Source organism: Camelus bactrianus, chromosome 34, assembly GCF_048773025.1.
Source record: "Camelus bactrianus isolate YW-2024 breed Bactrian camel chromosome 34, ASM4877302v1, whole genome shotgun sequence".
Classification (NCBI taxonomy): domain Eukaryota; kingdom Metazoa; phylum Chordata; class Mammalia; order Artiodactyla; family Camelidae; genus Camelus; species Camelus bactrianus.
Genome location: NC_133572.1, coordinates 5,492,218 through 5,516,105, shown reverse-complemented (window position 1 = coordinate 5,516,105; position 23,888 = coordinate 5,492,218). Strand labels below are relative to the sequence as shown.

At 38.7% G+C, this 23,888-nt stretch overlaps 2 protein-coding genes across 2 annotated transcripts; one reads left to right on the top strand and one right to left on the bottom strand.

Moving 5' to 3' along the window:
- The first annotated feature begins 6,189 nt into the window (after nt 1-6,189).
- LOC105062167 (C-type lectin domain family 4 member D) lies at nt 6,190-18,638 on the top strand. The gene is made up of 6 exons (XM_045510192.2): nt 6,190-8,505; nt 10,157-10,249; nt 11,099-11,203; nt 11,938-12,092; nt 13,165-13,280; nt 13,515-18,638. The coding sequence occupies exons 1-6, from the start codon at nt 8,478-8,480 to the stop codon at nt 13,669-13,671; spliced, it is 654 nt and encodes a 217-aa protein (XP_045366148.2). The 5' UTR covers nt 6,190-8,477; the 3' UTR covers nt 13,672-18,638.
- A 67-nt stretch (nt 18,639-18,705) lies between these two features.
- Nucleotides 18,706-23,735, bottom strand: LOC105062165 (C-type lectin domain family 4 member E). Its single transcript, XM_010946360.3, has 6 exons — nt 23,493-23,735; nt 22,569-22,661; nt 21,871-21,960; nt 20,729-20,880; nt 19,986-20,101; nt 18,706-19,182 (listed from the first exon to the last, which is right to left on the bottom strand). Exons 1-6 carry the CDS (start codon nt 23,527-23,529, stop codon nt 19,032-19,034), a joined length of 639 nt encoding a protein of 212 aa, XP_010944662.1. The 5' UTR covers nt 23,530-23,735; the 3' UTR covers nt 18,706-19,031.
- Between the last annotated feature and the right edge of the window lie 153 nt (nt 23,736-23,888).

The following is a 23,888-nucleotide window of genomic DNA, read 5'->3' as shown; positions in this document are numbered from 1 at the left end:
AAACACCAGTCCTTTCCAATAACTGGTTGTCAAGTCCAGCCACTGGAATGCTGGTCCGAGGGCCTTTCGGGGCTGCTGATGCTGCCCCGTCTGCTTGCCTGCCACACTTCGTGGGCTTCCACTTCTTGGGAGCACCTGGTGTCTGTGTTGTGTGCTCTCTGTGCGTGCGGTCCCGGCCCCTGCTCCGGGTTATGATGGGCCCGCACACAGTGCTCTCTCGTCTCCATTCAGTGATTCTATCTCATCCCTTCTGGATATGTTCCTTCCTCTTTAACTGAAGTGTCTCTCACAAGCTAGACCACTGACACCTCTTTTTGATCATCTCAGTGTCCTCGGTACCTCCTATCAGGAAGCATTTCTAAGTCCCTTTCTTGCTCTCCTGGAACAGGGGGTGGTAAGGGTCTCAGGGTCTGTCACTATTGCCATCTCAGCACAGGGCACTTCTCGGAGCATCAAGCCAGGAGAAACCCCACTGAGAATGGGTACTTCGCCTTGCGTTCCAGATTTACTCAACTCTCCGAGAAACTGATTGCAGCAATAACTCTGATTGGTCCACACCTTCTTGTAGAATTTGTAGCTTCTACACTGACCCTGGGCTTGACAATGAGAAATGATTTGACCAATGAAAGACAACCTAATGTGAAGCAAGCCCAGATTTGAAACATGTGTGTGCACTGGACTTGCCCTCTTGCTTCTCCTGGACCCCTGCTGGAGGATGAAAGGCCACACGGAGCCGACGTCAGCTGTCCCATTTGGGGTCATCTTAGCTGCATGCATGTCAATCTGGCATCTGACCATAGAGACATGAACTGAAATCAGCCACACCTGACTCGAACCAGAACTATCCAGCTGAGCACAGCCTAACTTGCCAAACTCTCAGGAATTTGAGCTAAATAAATTCCACAAATGGTGGTTGTCTTAAGCTACCAGGATTTGAGATGGTTAGCAAAAGGTAATTGATACTCTTACAAGTAATTCTATTTTGTAAAAAAAAAAAGAAGAAACGTAACAAAATAGAAACAGAGTCATAGATAGAACAAACAGGTGATCTTCAGAGAGTTGGGGTTGAAGGAGATTCAGCTTTCTTATAAATTTCTTTTTTCTTTAGGAGATTTTAGTAGGCTTATTTTTATTATTGGCCAATGAAAAGACTTAAGACACAGGTTACAGAGAAAACAAGAAGTATGAGATTGACAACCTGAGAAGGATTAGAATGGAATCTAAACATGTTGTGACTTAAGTGGACAGCCGTACCCTTAAAAGGAAAGGTAAGTATGCCTTTGACTGTAAAAGAAACACAGATTTTGCGTCCGATCCCAGTTTCCTAAGGATATTACCTTCCGTAGGTGATCAGTCAGTAGCCTGGAAGTCTGGGTGTTATCTGCCCACGTGGAAAGAGTCCTTTGGCTACTGTCCTTGACCACAGCCTAGCATCCAGGGAGCCACAGCAGCACTCCGGGAAGAAGGGCAGACCTTTGCTGTTGGGCTGGACGTGCTCACCTGTGGGCACTTGTTGTTTACTTGGGTTTTCTGCCCTCCGACAAGCATATTGCCACAGATCTGAGTTCTTTACTTACTCCACCAAAAGGAGAAGCTGTGGGTCCTCCCTGAGTCACTGGATTGTTGCCGTGGTTGTCATCCTGTTTGTCTACACCGGTTTCATCACCACTGTAGCTGGTGTGCATCATTCCTTTTTCTGCCTCTTGCAGATGCTTTTTTTAGTGTAGTCCAGTCATAATTTCCATACTAGAAACGTTCGTTTGTTTGTTTTTTTTCCAATTTGCTTTCCTTATTTATTCATTAATTTGTATTTCTTTCTTTCTTTTTCTTTCTTTAATGGAGGTACTGGGGATTGAACCCAGGACCTCTACGCGTGCTAAGCACACGCTCTACCACTGGGCTAATCCCTCCCCCCCAGGTGTGTTCTTACTCCCTGTGAGTCTGTGCTTTTCGCTCCTCTGTCAGTTGGTGTTTATTAGGGGCTTCTTACCTGATGAAATGCCCTTCTTTTCTCAGAGGAACTATAATCCAGTGGTTAACAGAACGGCTTCCCCGCCGCGCTCTCTAGACCTGAATTCCAGTCCTAGCGTTCTCTCCGGGGGAACTCAGGCAAGTTTTTACCTTTTCAAAGACTTGGATATGCTATTTGTAAAAGTGGGGAAATAATAGTACATACTTCATTTTGTGAAGATCATACAAGTTAATTTCTGTTTGGTATTAGAACAGTGCCTGGCATGTCAACAAATGTGAGCTATCACTGCTTTCGAGGTTTTTTCTTATAATGCGCCAAGGTCATGGCTGGCATCAGCTGGTACGCATATTCTCCCAGGTGTATTGCTTGGGTTACTTTCATGAACTCTTTTTTAACTAACAGGATTTTTTTATCCTTCCCACCAAGCTCTCTGTAGCAGTCTAAATCTTTGTGTATGTGTCCTTTTGAAAAAATAAAGTATTTCATTTTTTGATCAATCCTTGAAGTATTTCCAACTTTGGAAACTATTAATACAGTCTACCTTTTTCATTAATTTCAAGGGCACATGAAAAAGTCTTAGTGCCATCCAACGTGTGTGTGACTCTCCTTTCTTCATTTAATGTAAGAGTTCTGTTGTATCCATGGTCTTTTAATGAATTATTTTACATTAATATGTTCTTTAATTATGGCCAAGTATAATTTGGTCATCAAAAAAGAAATGATGGTTTAAAAGAACTAGGTGTTACTAAATGTGCTAAAAATACTCATTTTGTAATTTTAATTTTTTGTTTTCTTAGGGTTTTATAAATTATGCCCTTTAGAAAAATATATACATCAAAATCCCCATATTGTATCTGTAGTTATTTGATGCTACGTACATAAAATATGACACTTTCCTTGGTCCAAAATTGCACTAACCAGAATTCTGTTATGGGCACTTCAACACAGCTTGAGGAAAATGGCACAATATGATCTTGTGGTGCCTTCTGAATCATCAGAAAGATTAAATTATGCTTCATATATATTCGTTTTTACTGTGTTTCTTTGAAAACTCTCAATCTTTACTCATGAGTCATTGGACTAATTTCTTTGACCTGTTAATTTGAAGTCTTATTGCATTGCTTCAGTTCATGAGCTTCAAACATTACTCTTGGTTGGCTTTTTACTTCCAAGTAACTTCAGTGATCCTGCTGTCACTACTATTAGAGGCATTCTGGTCTCATTTGCGTGACTTCAGTATAAGAACATTTGTGCAAAAGAAACTATTTTCCTGCACAGTAATAACAGCAATGATGGTGACTATTCCTACAGCACAACATACACCGGAATGGCCAATGATAGCTTTCAAAGTTTCTTAAAATAATTTGCCTAATTTTATTTTTATGACCCCCTCATTGAGGATGGGGCGAAGAAAGAACAGAATTGTGTTTAGGGATAAATTTCAAGTGTTGACATACAGTGTCAGGAGTGGCGGGTGTGGCAGACACCTAAAGGTCCAGTGAAAGATCTGCATAATGAGTCCAACTCAACCTGTAAGACCTTCTTGTTAGGGACTGGTCTACGAAGCATCCATTCTTGTCAGCCACTCCTTTCTCTAGCCTTTTCTCACTGTGTTTACCAATGTTGACCTCCTGCAAACTCAGTCTTGCTTAGTTTTTGTGTTGACCTGAGCACTCATACAGGACATCGGCTCCTCTAATTTGTAGGGCTGAAAAGAATTTTGCTGCTCAAAGACTTGATATCTCTAGCACAAGTTATTTGCCATGTCTATGAATTTTGAAGTTCTTTACCCTGTCTTCGTAATACACTCCCCCCTCACACCAATATACCCATTTTCATCCATTTCATGTGATTAGGGTTCTGCCCCAGTTTTTCTGCCCTTAAGTCTGGCTCTGGTTTCTTGTTGAGTTTTAGATCCTGTGCTGGAAACTGCTCAATTGGCACTCAGTCCTCTCCTTTCCAATCCCCTCCTTTGGCTGTTCTCTGTACCTGAAAACATGTTTTTTATCAAGACTCTCAGTGTTATTACTTGTCTGATTTCAAATATGACCAGTGGCTTGAACATTCTCTGGCTGAGTCCTGCTGACTCCGGATTTTGATTTCCTCAGAGACTGATAATATTTTCAATCATGACTAAGTTAGACGTGCTTTCTGGACATTGTATAATTGACTCCTCATTCTTATTCCTGTGCTATAATGCACTCAAAAGAGAGGTTACCTTTGCCATTGTAATCTTTTAATTTCTAGTACTGACTTATGTACTCTTGCCAGTTTGGGTAGTGTGGAACAATAGGGAGAATGCAAACTCTGAAATTATAAAAGCCTATTGTCAAAATATGCACAGGATGACGATTCAAATAGTGCAAAAGTGTTCATGATGGAGAGCAGGTCTCTCACACCATCCTTCTCTACCCTAGCCCTATAGTCCTATCGTGCAGAGGTGAATTGTTTTAGCTGTGGGTTTTTTGTCTTGTTTTGTTTTTTGATTTTTACTTTCTGGTGATTTTTTCTCCCCGTGACTCTAAATAACACTAGTATCTCCATTTCTGAATATTATAATCTAGTACTCCTTGCTCCCCTAATTCTTTTTCATTTTCTATTTTCACCTTCTTTCACATTTTGATAATTAAATAGTGATTATTATTATTATTACCTTTAGTTATTAATTGATTGGTTACTTTTGTACCTCTAAATAATATTTTTGTTCATTTATTTTTTGTGTTGTATCTCTACTGAAATGAAAATGGTTGCTCCTACACTCCCCTCACCTTTCTTTTCACTTGTACTTCTTACCTTTTGTCAGCCACACTTTTGATTTTACCTTGTCAAGTTTGTTAACCTTTACAAGTTCCTGTGTTTTGTACAGAGGCTGACTCTAGGCAGAAAACTTCTAGATGATCATGAGTCTCTTGGGTCAAAGGATGGGCTAAGATTATGTTTGCTTCTCTGGGTCCTACGTCTCAATTCTGATTTGTTTAAAAGAGATGGCTCCTATCACTAAGGTCAAATGGAGTCTATTTGCTTAGATTCCAGAAGTTAGTTTAACTAAAGCCACATTTTGATTTGCTTCCTGAATTGGACTCTACTTACTCATATAGCTTCTTTTCCTGGTATTGCTAATTACTTTTTCTTGGATAATTTGTTTCTGTTAAACTCTTGTTTTTCAGCTCTTCCTGTTAGCCTATCTATTACACGGTGCTCAACTTTAATCTGGTTTTCTCAGAGCCTTCCTCTGCTCCTTGGTACTGGACACATGGTTCTCTGCACCTGTTTGCAGAGCTCATCTATGGATGTCCCTTCCTGGCTCTCCTGGTTTAGATCGTTTTTGTTTTTGTTTTTAATACTGTTGTCTTTTTGTTGTTATTACAGTAGGTATAATTCTGTATACAAACTTAGGTGCGCAATTAATACCACATTCTTTTCCAAATGTTAAAATTTTATTAATTTTTTTTAAAAAATTGAGATATCATTTATTTATGGCATTATGTAAGTTTCACATGTACAACACTGTATTTCAACTTCTGTATACACTACAGCATCCTCACCACTAAAAGTTTAGTTTCCAGCCGGTAACATACAGTTGACCCCCCTTACCTATTTTACCCTTCCCCTCTGGTAACCACTACCCTCTTTTCTGTATCTATGTGTTTGTTTTTGTTTGGTTTGGTTTCTTTCTTTCTTTCTTTAACATATGAGTGAAATCATACAGTATTTGTCTCTCTCCATTTAACTTACTTCATTTAGTGTGACACCTCAAGATTCATCAGTGTTGTCACAAATGGCAAGATTTCATTTTTTACGGCTTAGTAGTATTCCATTACATATACACATTTAAAAAATTTTTCTTTTTTTTAAATTGAAGTATAGTCAGTTTACTATGTTGTGTCAATTTCTGGTGTACAATATAATGTTTCAGTCATACATATACATACATATATTCCTTTTCATATTCTTTTTCATTATAGGTTACAAGATAATGAATATAGCTCCCTGTGCTATACAATATAAACATATTATTTATCTATTTCACATATAGTAGTTAGTATCTGCAAATCTCGATCTCCCAGTTTATCCCTCCACTACGTCTTTCCCCCCTGGGAACCATAAGTTTGTTTTCTATGTCTGTGAGTCTGTTTGTTTTATAAATAAGTTCTTTTGTGTCTTTTTTTTTTTTTCCCTAGAGTCCACATATAAGTGATATCATATGATATTTGTCTTTCTCTTTTTGGCTTACTTCGCTTAGAATGACGATCTCTAGGTCCATCCATGTTGCTGCAAATAGCATTATAACAGCATTATTTTATTCTTTTTTTTATGGCTGAGGAGCATTCCATTGTATATATATACCACAACTTCTTTATCCAGTCATCTGTCAATGGACATTTGGGATGTTTCCATGTCTTGGCTATTGTATATAGTGTTGCTATGAACATTGGGGTGCATGTATCTTTTCAAATTAGAGTTCTCTCTGGATATATGCTGGATCATATGGTAAGTCTATTTTTAGCTTTTTGAGGAACCTTCATACTGTTTTCCATAACGTCTGCACCAAACAGCAATCCCAACAACAGTATAGGAGGGTTCCCTTTTCTCCAACATTTATCACTTGTGGACTTTTCTGGCCATTCTGACTGGTGTGAGGTGACACTTCACTGTAGTTTTGATTTGTGTTTCTCTGATAGTCAGTGATATATAGCATTTTTTCATATACCTATTGGCCATTTGTATGTCTTCATTGGCAAATTACTTGTTTAGGTCTTCTGTCCATTTTTGGATTGGGTTGTTTATTTTTTTGTTTTTAAGTTGTATGAGCTGTTTATATATTCTGGAAATTAAGCCCTTGTCAGTCATATCATTTGCAAATATTTTCTCCCATTCTGTAGGTTGTCTTTTTGTTTTTGTCTTGGTTTCCTTTGCTATGCAAAAGCTTACAAGTTTAATTAGGTCCCATTTGTTTATTTTTGCTTTTATTTCTATTGCCTGGGTAGACTGCCCTAGGAGAACATTGCTAAGATTTTTGTCAGAAAATGTTTTACCTATATTTTCTCCTAAAAGGTTTATAGTGTCTTGTCTTATGTTTAAGCCTTTAAACTATTTTGATTTTGGTTTTGTGTATGGGGTGAGAGGGGTGTTCTGTGCTGAGCCCTGGGGGGATAGCTGGTTAAGAAGTGTTTCACTGTTTGCTACAGTCCTTGACCTTAAGCTCCACTGGCCACCAAAGCCAGGCAATAGAGGAGTGTATCCCATGGGTGAAGTGATAAAGTCTTGGTGCCAGATGTGTGTTCAAGCTCGTTCTAGAAAGACAATGGTGACTCAGATGGCACCTGCTGGTCTCCCTGGGCTCTGAGGAGGATAGAAGTCTGTCCCAGTTGTGTGCTCAATTAAAAGCCTGACCCTCAGGCAGCAGCTCTTAAAGTTTGCCAATAGGCCTCTTTCTGGGAAGGAATGGGAGATAAGCATTTCTGTCTCTTGCTTCTGTGTTGGCTTTGGTGGGGTGGGGAGTAGCGCACAGTTTATTGAGAACTCTTTCTTTGTCTGCTGCGGTCCTGAGGGACCCATAAATGCAAACCTCGGTGACCACCAGAGACGAGCAGTCAAAGGTTGTATCCTTTGGATGGCAGCCACGAAAATCAGGGAGCCAGATATGTGCGCAAGCTCCTTCCAGGAGATGCTGGCAACCTGGACTAGGGCAACTTCACATTCCCTCTTCCTTTGCCTTAACAAGTCTATTTTCTCCCATCGGAAGATTTGGGGACTTAATCAAAGCTCCACCACCTTTTCCTCAACTCCTCAACAAAAGTTCTGTGTCTTTACAAACATTGCTGTGTAGATTTAAAGCTTTTGCTTATTGCTCCTACTGTCTTTTGTCATTTTTCATACAACTTACTCAGTTCCGAGAACTTTCTAGGGCAGGTTTACCTTAAGAACATAACTGCCTTTGAAAATTCAGTTCTCAGGGGAGGGTACAGCTCAGTGGTAGAGTGCATGCTGATTATGCATGACGTCCTATGTTCAATCCCTAATGCCTCCATTATAGAAAAAAAAAGAAGAAAATATAATATTCAGGAAAAGAAAACCTTGAGGAAAGTTCTGTTTTTTATTAGGTTCAATTATTATTCTTTTAGGGCACTGCTAAATTTTTTGTTTGAATGACTAAAAACAAATTAAGAAATTTTACATGACACATTGGCCTAGTTACCTCAACGTACTTATGAAAATTTCTACTGTTTTTGAGTGTTGCTTTCTCAGTTTCCCTTTTCCTTTGCTCCAAACCAGAGTGAATCAAAGGAAACCTCAGTCTTTGAAAAGACTTCTTCTTTTGAGTTGTCTTTTATACCGGGAACTTTCTAGTCTTACCAGAATAGGTAAGATTAATGTTCAATCTCAAGAATTTCTAAATGTATGTATTTTCTATTCACAGAAATATACCCTGTGGAAAAAATATAAACAGCTGCTCAGGCTACTGGTTCTCCCAACTACTGGACCATAAGAGATTTAGCACACAATGGGGCAAGAAGAACCACAAAATAATCGTGAGTACTTTTTCCCCTTTCAAATTTAAAGAGGGCATACTTAATTATGACAAATATTTTAAAACATGAATTGATGACAGTTGTAGTTGTGAAGATTGAAGATGATGGGGAAAAAGAGGTTGAGGGATGTGAAAATGATTTTGGTAAAGAGGAAGGACTTAGATTCATACATTTTGAGTACCAGTAACTTGTTTATGAAATGTAAATTGGGGCAAGAGAGGAGAGAACGTCTGTAAAAATGAGATGAAAAGAAAGAAAGTTGGGAAGATTCTTTTTAAGGGAAGAGAGAGAAGAAAGATACAGAAAACACACTGGCTGAGGCAGCAGTGTATCTGAGGCTCTTACTTTATCTCATTTTATGTTTTACTTAAGTGACACAAATGGATTTGTATTACAAGAACATTAAAAAATAGTTTTGAGAAATGTATAGAATGAATGCAGAAATATGTAATTTAAAAATTAATGTTTCACTTCATCGCATTACGCCACCCAAATTTCATTGACGTCATGATGTACAATGGTCCTGAAAATCACCTTTTTGTGTAACAAGATGCTTGGAGATTTTTTTTGCCAGTACATACACGTATAGTGGGTTATCTTAATTGCTGTATAGACTTTCCTCATGTGGATTCACCATAATTTAGAATCTCTGCTCTGGATGGTACGCATCCAACTATTAGATTCCAGGGATTTTTTTTTTTCTATTTCCAAAATTACTGCAATGAATATTCTTTTTATAAATAAGTTATTTCTATAGGGTGGATATCTAGAATTGAAATTACGGCAAGTGTAATGCATTTAAAATTTGATAACTGGGGGGAGAGTATAGCTCAGTGGGAGGGTGTGTGCCTAGCACTGGGTTCAATTTCCAGCACTTCCACCAGAAATAAATGAATAAAAATGTAATAACCCCCCCAAAAAAAACCCAAAATAAAAACAAAAACCAAAAAAAAGAATAAAACAAATGCAGTACTTTAAAAAAAATTGATAAATGCTTCTAACTTGATCTGTCTAAAAGGCTTTCTAATTTACAATTCAGCAGCAACATTTATTTCCTTACTGAGTGTTTCCCTCTGCTTCACCAATACTACGTATTTTCAATTTACTTTAAAAAATCTGATATATGAAAAATCATACCATAATAATATTTTGGTTTACATTTCTCTGAGCACGCTTCTTGTTTGTTTGTTTAATGGATTTTTAAAATAATTTCAGCAAGTTAGATTTTCAGCAAATTTCCTGCTCAAATGTTTTGCTCAGTTTTCAAATTGTTTTTTGAAATTCTTTATACAGTCTGGATATTAATATTGTGACAAGATTTTTCTTTCATATATTCCTTGTGTTTTAACATTATTTATGTTATTTAGAAGTTTTGATTTCTAGGTCCCCAAATTATCAATATTTTATGATTTGGGGGTTTTGAGTCTTGGTTATAAAAAGCCTCTCCTTATTCAAAAAATCAAAAAAGTCTTATTTCTTACTTATTTATTGGTGAGCTCTGAAGTTGATTTATTTAGGAAAAATCTTTAAGCTCTCCTCCAGATCTAAAATATTTTGGATGATCCATCCTTAGTTTGCTTCTTGGTAGAATTCGCTTCCCTGGTTCTGGTGGCTAAGAACGAGACAAGCTAGTTCTCTCGTTTTTGTACAGGAGGAGGCGGCCAGCACCCCCGGCTGATCCCTTGGGCCATGGCTACTATTCTCATCTCACTTCTAAGTGCCTGTTTTATTGCAAATTGTGTGGGTAAGTTATTAGCAAAGTGGAACTCTCCTTGAATTATTTACCCAAACAACTTTTATAAAATTGCTCTGAATCTTTTGTTATCTTGATTTTTCTCCCACATATCAATCCATAATGATTTAAAATTCAGGGTCTTGGATTTAAAATTCAGAGCTACACGCTTGACCTTCTATTCTTTAATGATGCTGCTTTGTGTCAGGCAATGAAAGATGGAATTTAGACCCTTTTCAATACATGTGAAGGTTGGTGACCGTTATTAAGTGGTAAAAGTGAAGCAGAGCACAAAGTACTTTAAAAGCCATGGCATGGTTACCTTTAAGAGAAAGGGCGGGAGTTGCGTTTGGGCTCTGACAGCCACCTGGGGTGTTGGCAACACTGTGTTTCCTGAGCCCGTCATTTTTACCCAGAATACTCGCTTTACAATAACTTGATAAACTGTACACTTATGTTTTTCACTTCTTTAGATTTGGTTATATTCCAAAGTAAAAATATTTAAAAGATAAATAAATGTGTCAGGCTCATAGAACTTTGCAAGACTATCCCAGTATTCACCAAAAATCTCCACTCTAACACAAATTCTGATGGGAAAAGATGCTTAAAAACACATGCACATGAAGGTTTGCAAAACTACCCCCACAAAGCACAAAATGGACAATGTGATGATAAAAATATTAATCTTTAACAATTCCTCTCAACCAATACACCTGGAATGGGGACAAAGGAGCTGCGAGGGAAGAATAGAGAACGTGGGGGCTTTACGAGGGCATGAGCAAGTTTAGAATAGTTGGCACCGTTTCCCTAATTGAGTCGTTTCATAGGGAAAAAAAATTAAGTTTTCTTCCTCCTTGACAGTGACTTATCACAACATTCTACGCTGTGAGAGAGTCTCGGGGGTGTTCAAGCCACCAAAGTACTACCCAAGGCTGACATGTGTCGCAGAGAAATCAGCACTGAAAGGTACAGGTAACAAGGAGCAAAAAAGAGTTTCTTTCTTATTTCCATTTCCATTCACATTCATAATCTGATTTAAAATAATTTGTTAACAAGCCCGAGAGATTAAAATAACGTAAGATGAGAATCTGGCACGAGAGTGAACACCAGTAAATTGAGACAGAATTCTTCCTTATGATATAATCAGTGGAATAATTAACTGGAGAACAGAACACATTTACGGGCCCTTTTTGGCATCAAAAACATAGCATCAATTCCATTTTCTTTTCAGTCAGATATAGCGTAAGGACTGTTTCCTCTGAGAATGTATAGCTTTGCCAAAATGTCTTTATCTCCTTTATTATTCTGGAGTTTGTAAAGGCTCGTTTGGGAGAATGAGGGGAAGTGCATGAGAGTTTTAGCAGGTTCTTTGCCTCCGTCAGACAAAATGTCCTGCAAGAGGCTTTATTATGGAAACACTTTAAATGTGATTGTAAATGGATGTAAGGACTGAAAAATGACCATGCCTTCTGAGAGAACAGCTTGTAATTTTCTCACAATCGCTATGTGATTCAGACACTTTTGTCTAGAAGATATTCAGAAATGTAATTTTCGGGATTTTTTAAGGGTGGGCAGAATGATTTCGGTAATCCTGGTTTTATCCTCATAAATGTTAATCGGACGTGAGGTAGTGGAATAGTTATGCAATGTGCTACAGAGGACGTGCTCCTGTGCAACTATTTTTATTTCGATTTTCACAGGGGAGGGAGCCTGGCATTGCCGCCCTGCTGGCTGGAGAGCCTTCCAGTCCAGCTGCTACATTCCACTTACCGACAACAAGACATGGGCTCAGAGCGAAAGGAACTGTATAGGACTGGGGGCTCACCTGGCCGCCGTCAGCACAGAAGCTGAGCAGGTCTGCTGGGAAGCGCACATCAGTTTCTCTGCTGGTTTGAATCTCTTTGCAGAGAAGGAGGAATTTCTCTGCTCTGCTGTGCCTGTGTGCCTTTGCTTCATCTATTCCATCCACCTGGAAAGACCCTCCTTCTTCTCTCACTTCTCTTCTTATGGCCAACCTCTTCTGGTCTTCCATGATTAGATTCATGCGTTATTTCCTCCAGAAAACTACCCGACCATCCTCCCTACCCCATCCGCCCTGTTCTAATTTGGAGCCCCTCCCGGGGTGCTCTGTGCATCGTGGGAGCGTGGCCCTTGCTCCAGCGTGTGCAATTGTCCTTTCACTACTCCAGCTCTTCCAATGACTCCTCCTCTGTGGAGGGCTGGAGCCACGCCTCACTCATTTTTGCATCTCCAATGGCCTGCACGGTGCTAGGCACACTGCATAGATCTTGATAAATGTTCGGTGGTAAGTAAATAAATGAATGATTCATCAGGACTGAAATGGCTTCTCAGGATAAAACACAGGAAAAATAATTCAAATGTATGGTTGTCATTCTAAAAAAAAAAATCTCAAGGTAAATTCAATTCTGAACTGAAACTTATTTCCTCATGTAATACATTTCCATGTCCGTGCCAGGACTCAGGTTCCACTCCTTTCTTGGTTAGCAGGGTTTCCTGGATTCCGTGTTCATGGCTTTGTGACCTACAGGTTCACCGACTCTTTGAATAAAAAGGAATTTAATGAAATATACAGTTGATGAAGGCAATTTTAAAAACAAAAGTTCCTAAAAATCCAACCCTGTTAAGCACTGGGCTAAGTGACTTGAAAGCTGAGCTCAATCTTCCACAGCAATTCTGTGAAGCCGCAGAGTTGTCCCTTTTGGAGCTGAGAAAACTGGGGTTTGGTGAAATTAAAGCACTGATTAATAGTACACGATGAATGTCAGAAGCAGATTTGAAAACAGACCTGGTGCCAACGCATTTGTGCTTAACAAGTAATTTATTTGATCTCTTTCCTCTTTTTCTAACATAACAGCTTTCTCGCGGTGAATACAAATATACTTATAATAATTCACATTTTTATACAGAACTTTATTACTCAATTTTTGGATAAACGGTTTTCCTATTTCCTGGGACTCACAGATGAGAACCTTGAAGGCCAGTGGCATTGGGTGGACAAGACACCATTCAACCCACAGATGGTGTGAGTATACGGACTGGGGTGAAGGAGCTTTATAGGCAAAGGTGAGAAGACAGCAAGGGGAATTCATCTTGGGGGGAGCACACCCACGTAAGGAAGCCTGCTCAGAACAGAGCACTGTGTGCTGAGTGGCCGCCACACCAGGATGCAGCTCGAAACTGTTCCCCAGGAGCACTTTCCTTGCTTTGCCCTCTGCCCTATTTTATACACACACACACACAATTTTTTTCCTTCCAGATTCTGGCATGAAGGTGAACCCAGCAAATCTCAGAGAGAAGACTGTGTTGTCCTTGTTAATGACCAAGACAAATGGGCCTGGAAAGTTGTTTCTTGTAACGTTGAGACAAGTAGGATTTGCAAGATACCTGGAAAGGATTCAGCTAGAAACCTGTGAAGGAGTCCTTGTGATGAGGACAGGAAAGAAGAACCAATTAGTCTACGGCAGGATGTTCGTGTGTCACTGGAACGGAGACAACGTTCTGGGTCATAGAACATTTGCAGCCGTGATGGCCGTATTTACTTTTGTTTAATTCATTCAAGATAATGTGTTTTTGTGTAAGTAATCATTTTTTAGATCATTTTTTTCTACGAGGATCAGTTTTATCAACTTTGCTTTCTTGAGAGTATTTCAAGGTATTTACTTTTCAATTGGCGTGCAATGATTACGTACCTAAGAGGGCTTGAATGGTGCAGTCGCCAAGTCATTGTTTCCTCTGCCCCCGTTCTCAGCTCTTAAAATTCAAAGGTGGACTATTTCAAGTGGTAGTGGTGTACCGTTTTTTTTTTAAACCCAAATATCACAAACCCTTTAAAGGTTTTAAACATTTTTATTGTCTGATGCTTCATTTCAGACTTTTTAGTAGTTATCAGTCATTAGATTGACATCCCATGAGCAAAATACTTTCGTAACAGCAGGATAGAATAGTTGGAATTATGGTATGGCCCAGGTAAAAAACAAAATCTATTTGCCTTTCAAAAAATGTACTTCTTACTCCACTCTAAATGTCTTCCCAGAGCAGGGGGTCTCAAGCTGACAATTTCCTTTTGAGTGGAAAAGTTCCTTACAGGCCACCGTAGCTCCTCCAGTTGTATAGAAGAGGGAATGAAACCCTTGGGAAGCCAAAGGGCTCTCCTTCTCTTGGCTAGCTCATGATAGAAACAGGATTATGGCTTAGATGTATCTTTCATAGCAGGTGAAATGTATTCACTTTGACATTAGGGGAAAGTCACTGGGGGTGACATGGCCTCTTGGCCAACTGATAGATAATAGCTCTTATTTATTCATGTAACATCATATTAGTGTTTCTATACTTTTAATTGGAATCAGAAAAAAAAATCTTCAACCCATTTAGGTGAATTGTTAGCATGTTTCTTTAGAGCTATAAAGCTATGGTTTAAACTAGCAAGGAAGTCCTTTTCACAAACTGAAGTTACGCTTTTGTGATGTATGTGGTGTTAATTGTGATGCAGTCACATCCAGCATCAACAAAATATGGTGGTTCTTTCTTAAAATTTTCAGTTTGCTGATGTTTCCTGCATCTAAGCTAAAAAAAATTGCAAGTGACAACTTTTTAACCTAACTTCCTTACCACTGTCTTCAAAAAACAATACTTATTTTTTATAAATTAGTGATTTTCTGAGTTTGGAATATTAATGTTTGATTGGTTGTGTGTGTATGTGTATGTATTTAAAGCAGCACCAAGTGACTTTGTGTTTGCCATAAACTACACAGCACAAATCTATAAAACTTGTTGAAATAAATTTATGTAAATGATAGTAGGCTTTGTATAGCTAATATTACCCACTTTTAGTTTGTATAAACTGTATTTAGGCAAAGGTTCAGTTGTCAATACAATGTGGCCTCTTTGTGACTTTATACACCTGTGTCTACATCCATACTTCTAACCTATTTCTTCCAATGCTGACCATTTTTCATTCCCTCCATGGCTACCGCCACAGACCAAACTACCATCTCTCCTACCTGCATTATTGCAACAGCCTTCTGACTGTTCTCCCTGCGTCCACCCTTGCTCCTTTTCATTCTATTCTCAACTCTCATGGCACCTCTACCATTCTTCCAGTTTCTTTACGACAGCTGAAGTTAGCACCAAGTGCCTTTAATGGAGGGACTGGGGGTCAAACCCAGGACCTCATGCATGCTAAGCATGTGCTCTTCCACTGAGCTATATACCTTCCCGTCAGAGGGATGAGAATTTTATGAGAGAGAGAGAGAGAGAGAGAGAGAGAGAGAGAGAGAGGGAGATTCTTGTTTTTTATGAGCATGGAGAAATGATCAAATTATCTAAAATGGAAAAAAGCATTTTAGTATAAACTGTATTTGGAAACTATTAGATAGAAATAGAACCTACACTATTTAGAAACATGGAGCTCAACAGAAGAAACATCTGAGGAGTTGAGTATGGTTGCCTCTTGGACATAGGAATCAGGAGTTAGCCAAAAATAGCTATTTCCAATTATAACCCTTGTAGAAGATTTTGGTTTTTTAAACAATGCACATGTATGCACATAGTATGTGAGTTTATTGATTAATTAATCATATTAACATTTAGAAAGAGATGCTTAAGTATCACTTAATAAAATCAATAAATTAGTGTAAAACATTTAACAAACAAGGAGTAAAAGGAATTTTCTGCACAGGGCCCACCGCACACCTACAGCAACCATTAAAAACTTAATGGTAAATCACCAGAAGTGTTTTCTTTAAAGTCCAGAGCAAAGCAAGGATGCTCACTGTAGCCGCGACTATGTAGCAGTATATTGGTAGTCCCAGCTAGCTTAGAATGATCAGAAGAACTGGAAAGAAAAAACCCAAACCGTCACTATTTGTAGACCAGACCTACCCAAAAGAAATGTAATACAAATAAACAAGTGTGAGCCAGAATAAACAAGTGACACCTAATTAAATGTATAAGCTTTTGTGCAGCAAAGGAAACTATAAACAAAATGAAAAGACAACCTATGGAATGGAGAAAATACTTGCAAGTGATGTGACTGACAAAGTCTTAATTTCCAGAATATACAAACACCTCATACAATTCAATAGCAAAAACAAACAAACAAACAACCCAATCAAGAAAGGGCAGAAGGCCTAAACAAATATTTCTCCAATGGAGACATACAAACAGCGAACAGACACCTGAAAAAAAGCTCAGTATCACTAATTATCAGAGAAATGCAAATCAAAACTACATTGAAGTATCTATCACCTCACACCACTCAGAATGGCCATCATTGAAAAAAAAATCCACAAAGGATAAATGCTGGAGAGGGTGTGGAGAAAAGGAACCCTCCTATGCTGTTGGTGGGAATGCAATTTGGTGCAGCCATTATGGAAAACAGTAGGGAGATTCCTCAAAAAACTAAAAACAGACTTACTATATGATCCAGCAATCCCACTTCTGGGCATATATCCAGAGGAAACTCTAATTTGAAAAGGTACACGCATCCCAATGTTCATAGCAGCACTATTTACAACAGCCAGACATGGCAACAACCTAAATGTCCATTGACAGATGATTGGACACAGAGGTTGTGGTTTGTATATACAATGGAATGCTACTCAGCCATAAAAAAGAATGAAATAATGCCATTTGCAGCAACATGGATGGACCTGGAGATCATCATTTTAAGTGAAGTAAGACAGAAGGAGAAAGAAAAATGCCGTATGATATCACTTACATATGGAATCTAAAGAAATGAGACAAAAGAACTTATTTACAAAACAAACAGACTCACAGACATAGAAAACAAATTTATGGTTCCCAGGGGGGACAGGAGGTGGGTGATGGGATAAATTGGGAGTTTGGGTTTAGCTACTATACTGTACTACTATTACAAGATAGAAAGCTACTATGTATAAAATATATAGTACTATATACTGCTGTATATAAAATAGATAAACAATAAAGTCCCACTGTACAGCACAGGGAACTATATTCAACACCTTGTAATAGCCTACAATGAAAAAGAATGCGAAAAAGGAATATATATATGTATAACTGAATTACTATGCTGTACAGTAGACATTAACACAACATTGTAAATCAACTGTACTTCAATTTTTAAAAAGTTAACAATAAAAAAAAAATTAGGGGCCGAAATAAATCTTAACAGTGGTTTATTTGATGAATACGGTCTTGGGAATATGAATGATTAATTACTCTTTTATTTTTTGTAATGTTCTGAGTTTTCTGGTTCTTACGTATTTGTGTAGCCCTATTTATAAAATGTTATATTTTAAAAGTTTCAATTGGAAGCTCTGCTTCTTAAAGAAGAATTTTCCAGATAAATAATCTAGGTTCCAATGACCTTTACTCTAACCACTATACCCTTAAGAATTGTTTCTTTCCTTGCCAAACTTTGAAGACAAAGTTGGTTGTATAACCTAAATCCTAAGTAAATGGGGAAATAGCACACATTAATATTTTTATGTCTTTCAATATTGAAATAAAATTTAAAATAATTACAGCCAACTGAAGAGTAACAACAATGAATAAAAAAATTTATCATGTTTTCAGTGTTCCCTAAATTGATGTTTACAATATGAAAAAAGAAATTAGAAATATATAATTTATTTAATATAGAAATATATAATTTGTATAAATAGAAGATATATTTATTGAATTACTTTCAGATTGAATGACTTGTTTTTAAAGGCATATTGACTTCAAAACCACAGATTGTCACTTTTGACTAAGAGAAATGAATATTTGTAAAGAAAGCTAACATATGCGCTTGTTCTGTTGAATTTCCCCATTCAGTGATTACATGTTAATTCCAATGTATGAATTTTGAGGGTCTCTTTCTGGGACTGTGTGCAAGAAACATGGTTATAAAATCTGCTGTGTTACTTACATATTCTTGAATAAACTTACCGGTACTGACAGACTATCATGCAGTAAGTGGGCAGGCTTGAGACAGGTAAGTGTCAAGTTGAATATTCTCTTAGAATAATTTGATTGTTGGACTCTGGCTCTGGCTGAGCAATAGATACAAATTCAGGTGAGACCCAGTTAGCCAACGGAAGGGAACAGAGAGGAAAGTGAGTTTCTGGGACGAGAGGACTGGAGGACAGCCTCTTTGGAGCTGATTGTTAGCATCGCCTTTCTAAGAAGGGGCAGTAAATGCCTTTGGCCAGAAAGTCCACCCTAGTCTCTTGAGCAGGAATAAGTTTCATGACTTGATGATGTTTCCTACTCATTGTGCAGGAGAACATATTGAGGACATACGCTTGAGTAGGGGGTAAAAGACAGTATGAAATCAAGAAGAGAAGACAGACTTTTCAGAACTAGAAAGAAGACAAATTGACAGAGCCCAAATTCAGGCGATTGTTTAAAGGCACTTTCCAAAATTCTCTTCTTGGCTGGATCCTGTACTCGTTCGATGTCCCTGTATTTTCGTATGAATACTCGCAAATGAAGCAAAAGTACCAAAAGACATTCCTTTCTTCTCACAGCATTGCCAGAGAAACTTGGTAAGTTCTGAGAAACCCCAAGACTGATGTAGAGAACAACGCACTTCAGTCAGTATCATGAATTATATTTCATTCAAAACTACTCATTTTTATTGATAGCAAGACAACAGATACTTAATGATGTCCTTATAAAGTGCAATGCACGCTTTTCTCATATTGGAGCTGTGCAGCTGTTTGTTTACGCTCTTGTTACATAGTTAAGTTATGGTTCTCAGTTAAATATTTAAGTTATGCCTTCTGTGTTGGAGATTTTTCTTTGTTCAGATATTTCTTTCTGGCATTTCACAAATCCAATACATACTGAAGAAACAGGTTACGTCATTCCAACTTTGCTTTGGGTTTGAAGAGTCTCTTATGGTGGCGCAGTCCTCCACTGTGGCTATGTTGTTGGGCTCCCCTATGTCCCAGAAGCTGAAACAGACACGGGAGATTTACAGGAGGTGAAGGGACCCATTTATGAGCCAAATCCCATTTGTGTTATTTAACATCACAACACTTTGTGAGGTAGGTATTATAATCTCCTCTTTATTGATGAATAAAAGGAATCTCTGAGGAGCTAACCAGTTTCTCTATGTCATAGAGTTTGTGAGTAACGAAGCTGATCTGGGTCATTTTGACTTTGTTCTCTGATTCGGTCCCTCATGGCTTTAGACCCAGAATGATATGTTATGGGACAGACTGGTATCCTGATGGATTTCTTTCCTTCACACTCATATCTCCTACGACATTTGGCCCCCTTTATTCTACAGAGTTTGCCTTAACTGAGGTGCATACGTCAATGGTGTTACAGTGCTGGAGTGAAACAACTTTTTAAAGGATCAGAGCCTCCTACTTTTACTCCATAAGAATCTCTTATCTTTCTCAAGTCACTGCTTTTGTCTCATTTACTGCAGTATGGGGGCATAAGACCCTGCATTGCACTCTGCCTCTCCTGCATTTCCAGTGAATTAGTGTTCAGTTCCAAGCCCTTTCTCATTTTTGTCTATTATTTCCCATTCATTCTTGAGGGAGTTCCAGGAAATGGGGGAAGCAGACCCTGATGCCTCTCTTTTCCCTCTTCCACATCAGCTCTTTCCCTTCTTGCATCTACTATCACCATGGGTGGACATGACTATACCTCCTGGAACAAAGGCTGTTCCAAGAACTCCCGTCAACCGCAGTCTAACTTCAGGATTTGGGGTAATGTTACAGTTCTCCTACAAGAAGGAAATTACCTGAGAGCCTTTGTGAAAGGTGTACCATCTACCCATTGCCACTGACCCTCGGTCACCTGGTCCGTCAGTCCAATATAAAACTCTTTCTTTTTAGGTTTTGTAAGGAAAAGGAATTCCTATGGAAGATACATACAAAAATTAGGAGATCCATTATTCCAGTGCTGAACAAATGTTGAAGGTAATTGTTATTAAAAGAGAGAAGGTAGGATCTGGACCAGAGATGATAGAAAAATGGGCCTGAAATTGTAAGATCATGGAAGATTATCTCCTGATTTGTTTATTATGCTAAAACATATGTACCCTAAAATTAAACCAATGAAAAAGAACCATCAGTAAAGAAGGAGGTTCTCAATAACTCATTCAAAGTTTATCTACTGTTATTGGCAACACAAAACTTTATAAATCAGAACTTAAAGATAATACACAATTTTTGCTCGCTGTCTTTCATATGACATGTTCATAAACATGCTGGTCATTCTAAAATGAAGTCCCAGCCCTCTTTTTTTCCAGGCTTACTAATAAATGAACTGAATGTGGGAATTTCATTTTTTTAGTTTCTTCTAGTAGTGAAAATATATTAAAGTTGGTATTGACTTACAGAAATAGTAAGACTGGCATATATTTCAGCAAATTTTTTTAACACATAGTAATTGTATGCCCAATACTGGACACGTGAATGGAAAACAAGATGGCTCCTGTGAAGGATGCTCCACGGACACTGGAGGAAGCTGTACTCTCATTACCTGCTCCTCTAGCGAGTTGATAACCACCAGATGACTCCCCATGCTGGAGCAGTTTTTCAAACTTGCTGTCCAGGTCATGGTGTTAGTAGAAAAGAAGTAACAGCTAGACTGAAAATGCACCCAGTTCAATGGACAGCAATTCTTCAGTGAACCTGGAAGGAGAGGAGTTTCCGTGAGAGCCCCACATGAACTGGGTAAGACAACAGAAGCCTTCCTCGGGGCCGATAAAGCTCACCATTTACAGTCAGAAGTCTTGGAACCCCTCGTTCATGCCCCATAGCTCACCGTCTAAGACTTCTAGTTAAGTTCTATGTCAACAAGCAGAGACAGCAATTTTCTTTTTTTTTTTTTTTTTGAGACATAATCCTTATTTTCCAGATGTCAGTGCCAAACACAACCATATATACAATCTGCCTTGGTTATGCTATTGGTATGGAACCCTATTATCTGTTCACGGACTGCCAAGGTCAGAGAAGGTTATGCATTTTATCTGAGTGACCTGTAAGTAACCATCTCTCATGTTGGCCTATTAATGTACCCTCAACAGAATCTCCAAACTGCTTGTCCAGATGGGGTCAAGTTCTTAGAAATACAGCATTTAAGCCTTTGAAGTTTCTTAAAAATAAATTGTCCGATCTCTCTTAACTTAATGGTGAGGAAATTATAGCCCAGAGAAGGAAGTCATACTCCAGTCTCATGGGGCATTTTGTAAGACTTGGAACGAGACTATATGGAAGAGTTTAGGGGTATACTTCTGAGGTATTTCCAAATTTCCTCCTCTGTACTTTTTTTTTCCAAGCTCATTTTGGAAGTAGGTGATGAATGAAAAGAAAAAGGGTACCGCTGGGAATGACAGCTTCCTCTTCTAGATTTATTGTTCAGACATATAACTCAAATTTATTCTAAAAGTTTGCTATGATGTCCCCAAGAATTCCTGCCCCAATGCTAACTGACTTTCCAAAGTTCTAATCCCGTCCTCTTCCCAACTCCTCATTATTCTCTGACAGTACAGGCAAGATTTTGTATTTTGCTTTTGAAAAACAGAACCTAATCTGATTACTTTACTTATTCCCCAAATCAATCTAGAAACCAGAAAACGTTGATATGTAAATTTTGATGTCCAAACTTGAGGGCTGTTATACTTGATCCATCATTATAGCAGGAGAGCTCCATTAAATCCTCACGTGGCTGGACCTTTTTCCCATCACAAAGTTGAAAGATGTGATACGTCACTGTAAGGAAAGGGGCACAGTTAGTGTTCATTACTCTTGAAAAAAACACATTTTATCATTTTTGTAGCCATAACAAATGTACTAATAATTATATTTTCTTACTGTCTACTTTTCCTCCAGCTTGGAGAGGAGCTGAGATTTACTTACCCAAAGAAGGAAGAGGGAATTCACACTTCATGGTTTTCCTGATTTATGAAAATGAATATACTTTATTTCAGGCCCAGAGGCCCAAAGAAAACAAATGTGTTTTCAGTCTCTCTTATGCCAAGTCTAACCTCTCAACCCTTCCTTCCAAAAAGTGATGTGTTGTGTCCCTGGCTAAGATGGCATACAGAAGGTTACACTAATGATAGGGCTACAAAGGCAGAGGACTCAGGGCCACTAAGGAGGTGGAAGATGTGTACCATGAAAAATGTGTCTCAGGTCACTGAAATTTGGTAACAGCTTTGTGCTAGTTGGAGTTTCTGGCTTGAGGAATAACCTGGAGATAAATAAGGGGAAAAGTGGAACAGAAATACCCTTTGTGGGAGGAGGGAACCCACAGGCAGCAAGGAAGAATTTACTCCTAATATTCAGCAGGGAGATTGAATTTGACCTTCAGAACTCACCAACACATTTGGCGATAAAACAGACACTGAGCAGCAGGATGGAGACCCCAGCAACAGTCCATAAGAACACCTGGGAAGAGAAGCATCCGTTCTCTGCAGAAAGACACAAACATGGTCAGTCTTCCCTAGGAAGACACAAAAGAGATCTAAGAAATTCGTATTCAACCTTGCTCGTTTCCTTCTACTCGCTTTGTCTATATTGAGTAGTTCTCAAACTTCGGCCTGCATCAGAATCATTTGGAAGGTTTGATGAAACACAGATCATGGGGTCTCACCTCCAGAGTTAAATATTCAGTAGAGCTGGAATGGAGCCAACAAGTTCCCAGGAGCTGCAGATGCCGCTGGTCTGGGGATCACACTTTTAGAACCGCTCAAACAATCCATCCCTGCTCTTAAGACTCTGGCTCATGGACACGGGCAGATGTGCAATTCTTCCTTTCTAACCCTCTCAGATGTTTTCCCCCTGTCTTTCCCTATCTTTCTCTCTCCCTTTCTCCATCTCCCTCTTCCCTGCTTTTCTTGCCTGTCTCCTGTTCTCCTCTTTTCAGTGTCTCCTCTTCCAAGCCCTTCGTAAATCAATCAGATAAAACATTAACCATCTAGAAGTTCCTCTCTTGCTCCCTTCCAATATGCATTTTACAGACAAGGAGAGCAAGTTCCAGAGATGTGAGGTGACTTGCCCAGTGGGACACAATAAGCTATGCAAAGGGTAGAAACAGCAGTCAGGTAGCTCTCCCTGAACTCAATCTCCAGCAACCCCTCCTATGTTACACCTAGTCTTCTAACCATTCTCTTAATTTCCTTGCTTTCATTCTCTGTCTCTGTCACTCCTACTTTACTTTTCTCTTGTTCTGTCCTCAGCATATCCATCATCCCTTCCAAAAACAGGATCCTTGAAAGAAAAGGGATAGTTGCAAAGTTTACCTGTGCGTTGGGATGCTGATGATTTGGACGAGCTCATTCTTTCTTTCTCTTTCTCTCTCCTTCCTCCTCTGTGTCTCTCCTGTCTTTCTCTCCTCAGTTTCTGAGTCCGAGAGTGTTTTGTTGACAAGATTCAAAGAAAATGAATCTGAAAGTTGAACACTTCATCTGTGTTTTAGGAAGCTCAACCCTAAGACATGAGAAAATTAACTTGTTCTGTGGCTGTGTGTTTAATCAGGATTTCCTTTCTTGCATAAGGAGGACAAGGGAGTTTACTGGGCAACAAGTCCATCGCCTCACTCCACAAAACAACAAAATGGGGAAATGATGAAATGGTAAGCTTCAACAAACCAAGCCGACTTGGGGAGCTATGATGGGCTTAAAAATGTTGTTTTACTT

Bases quoted from the DNA above. Each gene is read 5' to 3' on its own strand.
- LOC105062165 (XM_010946360.3), bottom strand. From the start codon at position 23,529: ATGAGCTCGTCCAAATCATCAGCATCCCAACGCACAG. The intron at 21,961-22,568 runs GTGAGTTCTGAA...CTTTCCTTACAG, and splicing joins TTTTATCGCCAAATGTGTTG to TGACGTATCACATCTTTCAA. The intron at 20,102-20,728 runs GTAATGAGAGTA...TATCTTCCATAG, and splicing joins TCAACTCGCTAGAGGAGCAG to GAATTCCTTTTCCTTACAAA.
- LOC105062167 (XM_045510192.2), top strand. From the start codon at position 8,478: ATGGGGCAAGAAGAACCACAAAATAATC. The intron at 8,506-10,156 runs GTGAGTACTTTT...GTTTTTGTACAG, and splicing joins AGAAGAACCACAAAATAATC to GAGGAGGCGGCCAGCACCCC. The intron at 13,281-13,514 runs GTGAGTATACGG...TTTTCCTTCCAG, and splicing joins CCATTCAACCCACAGATGGT to ATTCTGGCATGAAGGTGAAC.